We start from the raw sequence: 14,987 nt of genomic DNA, 5'->3' as shown, positions 1-14,987 counted from the left end.
AACGATATAATAATTAGGCTGCAGTGTCTGTAGATACACAGCAGGTGGCGTTATAAACTAACAGTCAGTTGATGGGCAGATCCTCTTCTCGAGGGGGCGTGACTTATATTCGGCTCCTCCCATCACTGCGGCGTGTCTGTGTGTGAAGTTTGTCCCTCCGCGGCTCTCGTCAGGAGTTACACTGACAGCAGCAGTAAACATGGAGAGAGACTGCACTGTCCGCAGAACCAAAGCCCTCCAGAACCATCAGATCCCACAGGACGGGTCACGCGGACACAACGGGCTCGAATCTGCAGTCCGGAAGCGCAAGCAGAAGCCGGAAGTTAGCGCGCAGCTGTTGGCTGAGGGTTCGAGTGTGCTGCTCGTGCTCGGGTTTGTGTGTCTACTGTGGGTTCTGGTTCTGATCTCACTACAGCAGCTCGTCATCAGATCCAGCGGAGAATTTAATGCCATCAGGGCCAGGTGAGAGGAAAACGTGGTAGAAACTGATCGATATAATGCTTATATTTTATGTGCATACAGCAGATGTATCTGTCTGCTGGGGTTTATTTACATTGAATGTTTAGTATGAGACTAAACAAGACAAGATTTGTGGTGTGTATATCGCTGTCTAGTGCTTTCCATTATAAATACCAGTATGAGCATCAGCTGTTCACCATTAAAACCATAACAGAATGATTATTTGTGTAGTGTGTTTAGGGGCTTATTCCAGAAGGATTGAATGTTCTTCTGCACAGACCCACAGAGACCATTCTAGTTTTCATTGAAACCTAATACAATTCCCATTAGAACCATTAAATCTATAAGAATATCTCTGATGGTGTCTGTTGTTTATAATAAGACACATTTACTGTGCTCAGTATGAGACTGTTTGTGTTTGTGTGTAACAGAAAACATTTGGATCAGATCACCAGCGTTGGTCCACGGACCGTAGGAAGTCCAGAGAATGAACTCACCACAGTCAATTATCTCCTGGATCAGATTGAACAGATCCGAGCTGAGAGCACAGCCGGCCCACACAGCATCACTGTAGACGTCCAGCGCCCCACCGGATCCTTCAGCATTGATTTCTTGGGAGGATTCACCAGTTACTATGATCGTGTGACAAACATTGCTGTGAAACTTGAGCCAAAGACGACAGCACAACATTTCATGCTCGCTAACTGCCACTTTGATTCTGTGGCCAACAGTCCTGGTACACATCTATAACATTAAAGTCTATAACATTACACATCTATAACATTAAAGTCTATAACATTACACATCTATAACATTGCTCATCTATAACATTGCATGTCTATAATGGTCTATAATGTTGTACATCTATAATGGTCTATAACGTTTCACGTCTATAATGGTCTATAACGTTGTTTGTCTATAATGGTCTATAACAATGCACGTCTATAATGGTCTATAATGTTATACATCTATAATGGTCTATAACATTGCATGTCTATAATGGTCTTTAATGTTGTACGTCTATAATGGTTTATAACTTTGTTTGTCTATAATGGTCTATATCATTGCACGTCTATAATGGTCTATAATGTTGTACATCTATAATGGTCTATAACGTTGCACGTCTATGGTCTATAATGGTCTATAACATTGCACGTCTATAATGTTGTACATCTATAATGGTCTATAACATTGCATGTCTATAATGGTCTATAATGTTGTACATCTATAATGGTCTATAACGTTGCACATCAATAATGGTCTATATAACGTTGTACATCTATAATGGTCTATAACGTTGTTTGTCTATAATGGTCTATAACGTTGCACATCAGTAATGGTCTGTATAACGTTGTACATCTATAATGGTCTATAACGTTGTTTGTCTGTAATGGTCTATAACGTTGCACGTCTATAATGGTCTATAAGTTTGCACGTCTATAATGGTCTATAAGGTTGCACGTCTATAATGGTCTATAAGGTTGCACGTCTATAATGGTCCATAACGTTGCACGTCTATAATGGTCTATAAGGTTGCACGTCTATAATGGTCTATAACGTTGCACGTCTATAATGGTCTATAACGTTGCACATCTATAATGGTCTGTATAACGTTGTACATCTATAATGGTCCATAACGTTGCACGTCTATAATGGTCTATAACGTTGTACGTCTATAATGGTCCATAACGTTGCACGTCTAAAATAGTCTAGAACGTTGCACGTCTATAATGGTCCATAACGTTGCACATCTATAATGGTCCATAACGTTGAACGTCTATAATGGTCCATAACGTTGCACGTCTATACTGTTGTGCATCTATAACATTATATCTATGTGTGAATCTAATAAACTGAAGAAACAAGTTTACACCTCTGACCATTGATTGTAAAGATTGTAGATTTGTTTAATTGATAGATGTGAGCACAGTTTGTGACATTATTGAGATGAATGTGGTGTTTTTTCTCAGGACTTCAGCAAGCCTTTATTTGCTCACCACCACTTAATTTTGGAGAAACTGTTGAGATCTATTCTGTATTATTAAGATCACAGACTCTTTTGGGAATCTTGAATGTTGCTGTTCTGGTTGAGAAATCACTTACACATGAACTCTAAAGTCAAGAATTGTTGTTGATGTTACTATATGGGTGTTTGTTGTTTCAGTCACAGTAGTGATGTGAAGCTCAATGTAGCTGTTGTGTATTGAGTTAATTCTCACAGATGAATGTTTATTAGTCTGATCATGTCTGGCAGATCTAATGTTTAACAGATGAGGTTTAACTGGTCTAACTGGTTGACTGTTGTATTTAATCTCCACAGTATAAAGTTACATTATAATCCTGCAGTGACATTCACCAAGTAAAGGTGCCGTTACCTTGGAAATGTTCATGAAATTGTATTTGTGTATTATATGTCATGCTATATGATTGATGTTTTAATGTGTTTAACAGGAGCCAGTGATGATGCTGTGAGTTGTTCTGTGATGTTGGAGGTTTTACACTCACTGGTGAATCTCTCCACACCTCTCAAACACGGTGTCATCTTTCTGTTTAACGGGGCTGAAGAGAACATCTTACAGGTGTGACATCACATCACTGACCTCTGACCTCACCGAGTGTTATATATAATATACTGCTGTACATTTATACTGCAGTCAAGATTAGATAAGTCATTGGTTATAAAGTTTTCTTTACTCATTCTCAGGCGAGTCATGGGTTTATTACCCAGCATCCCTGGGCTCAGCAGGTTCGAGCGTTTGTGAATCTGGAGGCTGCTGGAGTCGGTGGGAAAGAGGTTGTGTTTCAGACAGGTAAACACAACACCTGTGTGTGTCATTGTGTGTTTGTGTTTTAACTTTTATAAATAACTTTATTGTGTCTGTCAGGTCCAGAGAACCCTTGGTTGGTCCAGGCTTATGTCCGTGCAGCCGTTCATCCGTTCGCGTCAGTAGTCGGACAGGAGGTGTTTCAGAGCGGTGTTATTCCCTCAGACACAGACTTCCGAATCTACAGGGATTTTGGGAATATTCCTGGTATGAGATTCACAGCATTTATTTGTACACACATCAGGGATATTTTCAAGTGCTTCTTGTATGTTACTAAACCTGCATTTATGAGACTTTGATCAAATGCTATCATATGAATTTTTCCTTTCCTAAATCTTTATTATTTCTTTTAAATCTGTCATTCCGCAGGAATCGATCTGGCCTTCATAGAAAATGGTTTCATTTACCACACAAAGTACGACACTGCAGATCGCATACACACAGACTCCATCCAGAGAGCAGGTGACACGTTTATGATTTATTATTTGTATTTTTAAACCGTTGATGAGATATTTTTTGTGATGTTTAATTTCTTTGGTCTAAATCATCAGGTGATAACATCCTGGCGGTCCTTAAACATCTGGTGATGTCAGAGGAGCTGGGTGACTCTTCTCAGTATCGTCACGGCAACATGGTTTTCTTTGACCTGCTGGGCGTGGTGGTGGTCGCGTATCCCGCTTGGGCCGGCACCATCATAAACTACATGGTTGCCGTGGCAACCTTCATCTATCTGGGCAAGAAGTGCATGCTGCCTAAAAATGTGGGTACGTGCTCCGCATGTAATGTATCAAATCCGTTCTTTAACGTTTCATAATCAACTTGATCTTATAACTCATTTTGACATAAAAGCATTTACTGTTATTATATCAAGAAAACTTCTTTTTAGGACAGTTACGCTTCATGATGTTATTTAGCAATTTATTTACAGAGACTCCTGTGATAAACCTTCACTCATTGGCTATGATTACATGCACAAGATTTGGTCAATCCGACTGAATTTAATCTGATTGCAGGTTACGACCCTAAAGATTGCAATCTGATCAAATGTTTGTTTACATGTACATTACATATAATCCAGACCACACGTCTGCACAAGCACACACCCAGGGTTGCCAGATTTGCGTATCAAAATCATCCCAATGGACATTCAATACTAGCCCAAAGCATCACAAAGACTTTTCCAACAGCTCAAATATCAAAAACTAATATACAAAATTCTTTCATCTTTAACCCGCAGAAAAAATCAACTTGCTGAAACAGTTTAAACAGTTGCCCAAGTCTAAACTAAAAACAAACAAAAAAACAGAAGAATTGGCAACGCAGCACACAGCAAAAATAGATGCACGAAGTCTAAGTTGAGTTGGAGAAAGTTGTTCTTAAGAAGTTTTCAGATATAGGAAATGAAAACACTCTTCAAAAGCACAACGCTATTTTATTGCTTTATGTAATTTTATAAAATACATAAACACTGCAGAATACAGCGCATGACCCAATTACCTTAACAATGCGTTTTACCATTGCCTTGCTTGAATGTTTCTATGATGAGAATCATGTGATATAAGACGTAAATATAAGACATGAACTTTAGCACAATTCATCTGCACATGTGCACAAGGTGTTTTTACATCGGATTGAGAAAATATTACAATTCACACGTTTACATGCATACTTTTCTCCTGCTGATCGTATCACAGATCAGACTGCATCACCATCCCTTTCAATACGGTCAAAGTTTGCATCCGATTGATCTCAATCGTATTGAATCATGTGTTTACATGACGGCTTTTCAATACGATTTAGCCATCAATACCATTACAAACGGATTATTTAGTTGCATGTAAGCGTTGCTATTGTCTAGTGAATACTGTTTTGTATATAATCTCACCTGTATATAATCTCACCTGTATATAATCTCACCTGTATATAATCTCACCTGTATATAATCTCACCTGTATATAATCTCACCTGTATATAATCTCACCGGTATATAATCTCATCTGTATATAATCTCATCTGTTTATAATCTCACCTGTTTATAATCTCACCTGTATATAATCTCACCTGTATATAATCTCACCTGTATATAATCTCACCTGTATACAGGGAGTGCAGAATTACTAGGCAAGTTGTACTTTTGAGGATCACCCCTGCCACTGCACAACTACAGTGCTCCTGGTCACTTCAAAATGCCAACAAACCCTCAAACCCGAACATTCAAGCAGTACAAGGGAAATTTTGGCTTTCTTAAGAGAATATTTCTATGTAAATCATTATTATGCAATTATTAGTGTGCAGAATTATTAGGCAACTAAATGAAAAACAAAGATTTTACCATCTCACTTGTTTTTTTTTCACTTGTCAAAGCGAGAACAACAAACAAACTCCAATTTACAAAAAAAATAATAAAACAATAAAAAATAAAAAAAATACGAAGACTCAGCGACCAATACAGCCACCCTTCTTTTCAATAACAGTCACAAGCCTTCCATTCACGGATTCAGTCAGTTTCTTGATCTGGTCTGAACCAACATTTTGTGCAGACGCAACCACAGCCTCCCAGACACTGCCCAGAGAGGTGTACTGTTTACCTTCACTGTAAATGTCCTGCTTAAGAAGGGATCAAAAGGTCTCAATAGGGTTTAAGTCAGGTGAAGAAGGGGCCATGTCATTAGTTTTTCACCTTTAAGGCCTTTACTGGCCAGCCACTCAGTTGAGTACTTTGATGCATGTGCTGAAGCGCTGTCCCGCACAACCAAGTCTTATTGAAAGATGCAGATCTCCCCCTCCACCACCGCTTGAAGAAAGCGTCCTCCAAAAATTGGCAGTAGGTCTGAGAGTTGTTTTTTATTTCCATTTTCAACCCAAAAAGGTCCAACAAGCTCATGTTTAATAATACCTGTCTGTGCCTGCCTGCCTGTAATGTAGAAGACACTTTATTCAAGCAGTGGTACAGGAAAAAGTTTGCATCTTTCAAGAAGACTGATTATTTTGTAAGACAACGCTCCATCACATGCATCAAAGTACTCCACTGCATGACAGGCCAGTAAAGGCCTTAGAGATGAAAAACTAATGCCATAGCCCCCTTCTTCACCTGACTTAAACCCTATTGAGACCCCTTGAGCCCTTCCCAAGCAGGACATCCACAGTGAAGGCAAACAGCACACCTCTCTGAACAGTGTCCGGGAGGCCGCGGCCGTGGCCGCACAAAATGCTGGCCCAGACCAGATCAAGAAACTGACTGAATCCGCGAATAGAAGGCTTGTGACTGTTATCGAAAAGAAGGGTGGCTACATTGGTCACTGAGTCTATATATTTTTTTTTATTTTTTATTGTTTTATTAATTTCTCTGCAAATGTAGAGCTTGTTTATTATTCTCACTCCAACAGTTAAAAAAAACCCAAGTGAGATGGCAAAATCCTTGTCCCCCATCCAGCCGCCCAACAATTCTGCACACCAACAGTTGCCCAACAATGATGTACATAGAAATACTCTCCTAATAAAGCCAAAATTTCACTTTTACTACTTAAATGTTCAGGTTTGAGGGTTTGTTAACATTTTGAATTGACCAAGAGCACTGTAGTTGTACAATAACAAAAGTAATCCTCAAAAATACAACTTGCCTAATAATTCTGCACTCCCTGTATAATCTCACCTGTATATAATCTCATGTATAAATGTTGGCTGTGTGTTCAGGTGGGCGGTACGTTCGTGAGCTGCTCTATGGATCGTGTTTGGTGGTCTTGAGCTGGTTCGTCACACTGTTAACGGTTCTGATCGTGGCTCTGTTGGTCACTCTTATGGGTCGGTCTATGTTCTGGTACACTCATTTCTACGCCGCTGTCTGTCTGTACGGATCCGCTGCTGTCGGGAAGATCGTTCTGATTCACACGCTGGCCAAGAATCTTTATTATGGGGTGAGTCTGATATTAATATTATCTTGTGTTGAGACATGATTTCATGTTAAGATGTCTTTGAGTCTATAGGGTTTATTTATGAGTTTCAGTTCATGGTTTCTGTTTAAAGGTCTCATTGTTTCTATGTTAACAGCAGCATGAACTGATGGCAATATCTCTAAACTTTTATGATATTCAGCTAATCCAGCTAGATGTTTTTATTTGTTGCATTTGTTCTGCTTCTATCAGTGAGAAGTAGAAAAATAATAAAACTTTAAAATATCAGTCTGTATTTGCATTTGTATTCTTGAGTAAAACATCTCTATATTTAATGAAGCACACGCAAAAGACCTGAACCAGAAGTGATGTGACCTGTTTTGCTGAATACAGAAGTTTGTTATGCAAAACCCCATTCTGCACTTGTGCTGCTTAGTGACATCACACAGGAAGTGCTGACTCTGAGTTGGTTGGTTTGGTTTATGTTGATGTGGTCACACTCGGTTAGGTTTAGTGAATGTTGTCAGGAGTCTTCACCTGTGTTCATGTGTTCATGTCCTTGAGCTGATGACTCTTGAATCATTTATGAGTTACAGTGAGCGGTGTAAAGACCCTGAAGCTCAGTGTCACGTTTCATTGCTTTACTGTACAAACATCTACAGAGATCTGCTGCATGTCAAATATATTCATAATAAACACTCATTTCATTCAAATTCAGAGTTTAACATACAGCAGTCAGTGTTCACATGAAGATTCTCACGCAACACACTGAAATATATTATTATTATTATTATTATATTTTTATTATTTTATTATTATTATTATTATTATTATTATTATTAAAAGACTACAAAATATTTGTATTTTAAAAATGAATTTGTGTTTTTAAAATGATGGCACATTAGCACCATACAAGATCATCAGTGACTGTTAGTAAACACAACACTTACACTTGATCCTTTACTGGCAGTAAGATAAGATAATATTTGGTTAGTATTTATATGTACACACAAAGAACTCATCCAGCTTTATTTGATCAACAACATCTTGTTATGTAGATGAGAAGTGTCTCTTTAACACAGAAACACATCAGTATATTTATCATTTGTACAATCAGTAAATATAATAAACATTATATAATCCTACAATTATTATTTCTGTCAGTATTGTATATTTAATATTTGCTTGTATAAAGATGCTTTGTTTCGGTGCAAAAGTTATGAAAGCATGACAGCCCTTTATAGAAAAATACCATGCTATTCATTTAATCATTTTCTGTTTATGGTATCAAGGTAAATGATTGTAAATCTATACTTTAAATAGAAAACTATGTACATAAACTTATTGTAGTTCTTGTGATATTCAGTGCTCCTGTATAGTTTAGTGGTAGAGCATTGGGTTAGCAGCACAGAAGGTTAGTGGTGTTGTCTCGGGTCAGTCGTAGTTTAATGGTTTGAGTCTCAGGTTACTACTGTGATGCCCTTCAGCAAAGTCACCTTAATCCCAGATCCTCCCTCAGAGCTGTCGGTTTAGCTGCCTACTGCTGTGTGTGTGTGTGTGTGTGTGTGTGTGTGTGTGTGTGTGTGTGTGTGTGTGTGTGTGTGTGTGTTAAATGCAGAGGTCACAATTTGAGTGTGTTTTGCATAAGTATGTTGACAGACATGTCACACTTTGGTTTTTGTATCTGATATCGTTGTTTGAAGTGAAAGCGTGTGTGTACTGTATGTAAAGTGAATCTGGTCCTGATGTGTGTCTCTGTGTCTCAGGGTGTTCAGCGTTTGGAGTTGGCCGATCTCTTTTTTGACGTCAGTCTGATGTTGTGGTGTTGTGTTCTGGTCTTCCTCACTCAACGCTCTCTGTGTTCAGCGTATGTGCCCATGATGATGGTGATTTTCCCTCTCAGCGGCAAAATTCTGCTTCAGAATCACTTCAGTCAGAAAGGTGAGATTTGACCTGTTTACACAGATCTATTCAACTCACTGAATCACTTCAGGTTCAGTTAAACTCACTGAATCACCTCAGCTCCACTTCACCTCATTGAATCACTTCAGCTTTATTTAAAATCATTGAATCACTTCAGCTTCATTTCTACTCATTGAATCACTCTAGGATCAATTAACTTATCACCTCAGCTCCATTTCAACTCACTGAATCACTTCAGCTTTATTTAAAATCATTGAATCACTTCAGCTTCATTTCTACTCATTGAATCACTCTAGGATCAATTAACTTATCACCTCAGCTCTATTTCAACTCACTGACTCACTTCAGCTTCATTTAAAATCATTGAATCACTTCAGCTTCATTTCTACTCATTGAATCACTCTAGGATCAATTAACTTATCACCTCAGCTCCATTTTAACTCACTGAATCACTTCAGCTTTATTAAAAATCATTGAATCACTTCAGCTTTATTTAAAATCATTGAATCACTTCAGCTTTATTTAAAATCATTGAATCACTTCAGCTTTATTAAAAATCATTGAATCACTTCAGCTTTATTTAAAATCATTGAATCACTTTAGCTTCATTTCTACATTTAGTCATTTATTAAAAATCACTGAATTTCAACTCACTGAATCACTTCAGCATTACTAGAAAAAAACACTGAATAACTTCAGCATTATTAACAATCACTGAATCACTTCAGGATCAATTAACTCATAATCTCACCTCCATTTTAAATTATTGAACCACTTCAGCTCCATTTCAACTCACTGAATCACGTCAGCTTTATGTGGACTCACTGAATCACTTCAGCATTACTAGAAAAAACACTGATGAATAATAAATGATTGAATCACTTCAGCATCAGTTTAAATTGATGTTGCCAAAGATTTATTTCATCAGACTGAATGATTTCAGTGTTATTGATCAGGCTTGTGTGATTAATTAAACTGTATTTTTATGTTTGTATTATTAAGTCTTTTTTTGACTTTGATAACTTTGTGTTTTTAAGTTGTTAGTTGTGTATGTGAGATTGTGTGTGTGTTTGCAGGAGCGTCTCTACAGTACTCAGTTCTGTATCTGATGGGTCTCGCTGTACCGTACATACACATCATGTTCTTGATCTGGGTCGTGTTTGAGATCTTCGCACCTATACTGGGCCGCAGCGGAACCGAAATCCCACCTGAGGTTGTTGTGGCGTTCCTTGTTACCCTGGCAACAGTTATTCTCTCTTCCTATTTTGTGAGTTACATCTTATTATAATCTTATTATTAATATTATTACTGTATTTTATTGTTGATATGATTTATGGGAACAAATTGTCTCTCTCTCTATCTCTAAACAGATGCATTTTGTTTATTTGGCCAGAAGCACCAGGCGGATCTTGGCTGGTCTGGGATCAGTGTTTGTCCTGATGCTTCTTCTGGTCTCATGTGGTCTATTTTTTCCATACTCTGTAGATCAGTCCGGTCCACGGCCGAAGCGAGTCTTCGTTCAGGTATCAGTCACAGATCAGATCAGTGATTTTATTAAACACACGGATCCGACGCTGAACTCTGATTGGATGATCAGCAGTCGTTCACAGTTAGTCAGCAGAAGGAATGATGGTTTGTGTTTATTTCTCTTGTCACAGCACACAACACGCACATTTCACGCTCTTAATGGATCTGTGGAGCGTCAGGATTCAGGTCTGTGGATTAACAGTCTGGATTACACCGGCATGCAGCACATAACACCACATATACCACAAATCAATGACAGCATCCGTACGCGCTGTCAGGAAGATCTGCCCTTCTGTGGTTTTCCCTGGTTCCTCCCTGTGAAGTTCCTGGTCAGGTGTGTATGTCATCTCATTATTATCTTTTATTATTACACGTTTCGCAAAAGTCACTTTTGCACGTTTCTGTTTAAGGAAAAATTGGTATCTTCCTGCTCCTGAAGTTTCTCCCAAATCTCCATTGGAATTCCAGCTGTTATCCAAAGAAGAGACGACCTGGGGTACTGTTAAAATGATCTTTCAGGCCAAAGGTAAGATCATGTTTTTTGTGACATCAGAGTTCATGTAAAGCTTTGAATATATGCATATTAGTCTTTGGTTATGAGACAGGATTTAATTTTGCATAACTGATATCAGAGCAGGCGTCATGTGTTTCCTAATATTCCATAATCATATATATATATATAAATGTGAATGTTTGATCTGTTGATAACAGTGAATATTATTTGTAATCAGGACCGTGTCACATGTCTCTGTACCTGCGGCCTCATGCGGGTGCGACTTTAACCAGCTGGTCATTCGGTGATGGGATGCCACAGTTTGATCTCAGTGGAGAATATTTCATATTTTACTCTCATGGTCTCGATGCTCCAGCCTGGAAGTTCTGGTTTGAGATCCAGGTGAGTTTAATTTCTGAACGTCATATGCAGGGTGTGATTTATGAAAAAATCCCAGCATATCACACCCTGGTCATAGATAACATCAGACTTTATTTACTGTATAAGAGCCACAGAAATACCAGAACTTCCACAGGTCCTTAAAATCCTTGAAAGTTTGTGAATCTGAGGGGATATTAAAGGCCCTGGAAAGTTTTTGAAAATAAACATTAGACACAGGTCCTTAAAGCAACACTAAAGAGTTTTTTTTACCTTAAAATAACATTTCCAAAAAAAGTTTCAGTCGTTCATCCACTGGAAACAGGGTGAACGGCACTTTCACATTCGCTTTGCAGCCCTCTATCGGCCAAAACCGAATTAAAGAAGTTTCCACCCGTCGGGTTGCGGTCCTGTAGTTCCAGTGAAAACTACAAAAACTTGCTTTATGGCAGACCTACAATCCAATCAGAGCCAGCTGTGCTGCAGTAGGCTAAATTATTTACAACAGTGGTAATGGACAATTACGGTTCAAACCTGTAGGGGGAGCAAAGAGCAGAAACTCTTTAGTGTTGCTTTAAAAAGTGCTTGATTTTATTGTGTGCAAAGTTTTTATTCCCTCCGGTCCACTAATATGTTTTTGCCAACACTTCATGACCTATGCATGCTAGCTTGCTTGACTTACATTAGTTGTCCTCATTTATGCGTTATGTTAAAGATCCACTGAAGTGCCCTGAAACGTTCAGGATTAGTTGATGTGATGACGTCATTTTAACTAAAACTGAAATCAGAACAGAACTATCAAGAAAAACCTCCTTTTTTCCTTAAGTTACCAATAGCGTTTTATTTTTGACAACTTTTGAGCGCCACAGTTGTATTAAAATAAAGTCTAATAGATATATGAAACCGTTATTACAGAATAAAAAAATGTAATTTATGTTTGTGTCTACCCATACTGTAAAAAATATTTTTAAATATATTTTAAAATATACAAAAAAATGCCAAAAAATATATTTGCTGAAATATGTTTACAAAAATATATTTTTCACAGATATATTTTTTGTTCATTTAAAAAAAAATATATATATATATATATTTAGCCCTCCAAATATTTCAATCCAAGGAAATTCACGTCACATTGAAAGAAAAACTTTGTTATGAACCTGTAAACATAAGTTTTAAAAAGGATAAAATTAAATATAGTTTAAACTTTAAAAATATACTTTATAAAATGAACTTGTATTTAGCATATATTTAAAATATACAGGCGCCTGTGATTATATTCAAGGTTTTGCATGACGCTTCAGCGTCTAGAGAGCATTTGATTTGAATGCTTATCTCTTCTGAATATAAATTTTGTCAGCGTTTAGGGCCATACCAGTTAATAATGCTTTTTGTTTAGTTGTGTTTTACGAAGCCCCTAAGGGGACATGGAGAAAAAATTAAATAAAGTTTAGTTTTGTGTGCGCACCTGAAACCATCGCATTTAATTACGTGTGCGCACGTGAAACTATTGTGAAAGCAAAAGTTTCACGTGCACACTCGATAGTTTTACGTGTGCATGCAAAACTAAACTTAAAAAAAAATGTGCACATGAAGGTTTCGCGTGAGCACATAAAAGTTTCACGTAAGCACGCAAAAGTTTCACGTGCACCTGCGAAACTAAACTTAAAAAAATTTGCACATGAAGGTTTCGCGTGAGCACATTAAAGTTTCACGTAAGCACGCAAAAGTTTCACGTGCACCTGCGAAACTAAACGTAAAAAAAATTCTGCACGTGAAAGTTTCGCGTGAGCACATGAAACTAAACTTTAGATTTTTTTACTCCAATGTCACCTGAGGGGCTCGGTAGTGTTTGACTCATGAAACCTGTAAAAGTAAAAAAAAAACATGTAAAAATCTTACAAGGTAACATGATGTAACTTTGAAATGTGTTCCCACATGAATTCCTTGAAATTGCGGGCATTGGACCTGGAAAATCCTTGAAAGATCCTTGAATTTAAGGTTAACCAAAGTGTGTGAACCCTGAATAGTGTTGGTTTATATGATCTCTGTAAAAGTGTTTGAATGTTGTTTCAGCCGAATGAGCCCTCAGAAGTGCTCACTGATGAGGGAATGATCTCTCTCGCTCTCTCCGCTCATTATTTCTCTGGTTTGGATCGATGGTCGGAACCGCTGGAGTCTTTGATGAAGAAATTTCCCGACTGGGCTTTCCCGTCTTCATGGGTCAGCACATATCACATGTACCGATACTGACACACCAGACTCACTAACTACAATATCGTGGTACAAAAGTCATTTTACACTCACCAACTGTATTTGTTTCTATTAGGTTTTTTACATTCAGATTTTTTATAAATGAAACTTTTAGATTTTTTTGCATTGTGACATTGTTTACTCACAATGCAAATAACAAAGGCCTTGATTTCTTTATTTTCTCATGGACGTCTGACAGACTGATCTGTTAAATGTGTGTGTGCTTTATATATTTATGATGATGAATGAGTTTCAGATCAGTTCTGTACTCAACTCGTGGTCTTCATTTCATTACGTGAGTTTCACTTCTCTCTGAATAATGAGCACTAATCCAGTGCTTTACTTTACATTTCAATACTACGGTCATGTCGGAGTTTTTCTGCAGCTTTAACAGATGCTGGTTAAACGATGTGTAAAACTGGATCTTTATATGAGTTTGAGATCAGACTTGTTTCTGTAGATGCTAGAATCAGATTCTGATCGAATGTATTACATCAACACACTGTAATGATTCACTTTGATTTCTCGTGGTTTGCTAGCTGATCGGTGAATGGCTGAATTATTTCTATTTGATTTGAGCATGTAGATTATTTGAAGTGTTGATGGAAACTTTGACTGTTTTATTGGCGGTGGCAGAGGTCTGACATTGAGCTGCAGTGTTATTACCATCTTATATTTCATCTGTCTGTTAATAAATGAATGCTAGTTAAGGGTTTAATTTTGACTGATTATTAATGAATCACATCAATCACCAGCAGTGAGTGACAGTTTAAAACTTGATTTACCGCAGCATGTTTTTGAGTTTGACCTCATGATATTATGGGATGGCATCACTAAAGTCTTACTGGTATCCAGGAGATGTATACTAATGCATGTATGACTTGAGCCAAACAATAATCTACTACAGTAATAAACTAATATCATAAACATCTCTCAGGCACAACCAAAACATCTGTCAGTCTGATTCACAAAGATGATTTTGACAGTTTTATTTTCTGGATTATTTTTTTATATGCTAATTATCTGATTAACTTTATGAATTCTAATTCTTCAGAAATGTTTGATCAGGTGACAGTAAATGTTGCACAAACTCTGTTATTGTGATGAAAAAATGATTTAATGTCTTTAATCTTTGTGTTTGTTTAATAGTTTTTTTAATATCTCGCTCTGATTCTGCTGCACTGAATTGTTCATTCAAGACAATAAATCAGTTTTCAATAACAATAGGTTTTGTTCTTG

At 37.4% G+C, this 14,987-nt stretch overlaps 1 protein-coding gene across 1 annotated transcript; it reads left to right on the top strand.

Annotated features, from left to right (window-relative positions):
* Positions 1 to 114: 114 nt before the first annotated feature.
* On the top strand, positions 115 to 14,972 carry ermp1 (endoplasmic reticulum metallopeptidase 1). The gene is made up of 15 exons (XM_055180315.2): positions 115 to 462; positions 891 to 1,195; positions 2,911 to 3,038; positions 3,164 to 3,269; positions 3,345 to 3,491; positions 3,654 to 3,746; positions 3,836 to 4,048; positions 6,978 to 7,198; positions 8,941 to 9,115; positions 10,174 to 10,364; positions 10,468 to 10,620; positions 10,756 to 10,958; positions 11,035 to 11,150; positions 11,356 to 11,519; positions 13,572 to 14,972. Exons 1-15 carry the CDS (start codon positions 200 to 202, stop codon positions 13,746 to 13,748), a joined length of 2,655 nt encoding a protein of 884 aa, XP_055036290.2. The 5' UTR covers positions 115 to 199; the 3' UTR covers positions 13,749 to 14,972.
* Positions 14,973 to 14,987: the final 15 nt, after the last annotated feature.

The sequence above is a fragment of the Misgurnus anguillicaudatus genome, chromosome 9, assembly GCF_027580225.2.
Source record: "Misgurnus anguillicaudatus chromosome 9, ASM2758022v2, whole genome shotgun sequence".
In the NCBI taxonomy this organism is placed as follows: Eukaryota; Metazoa; Chordata; class Actinopteri; order Cypriniformes; family Cobitidae; genus Misgurnus; species Misgurnus anguillicaudatus.
Note: the sequence above shows the minus strand (reverse complement) of the source record. Positions and strands in the feature narration are given on the sequence as shown.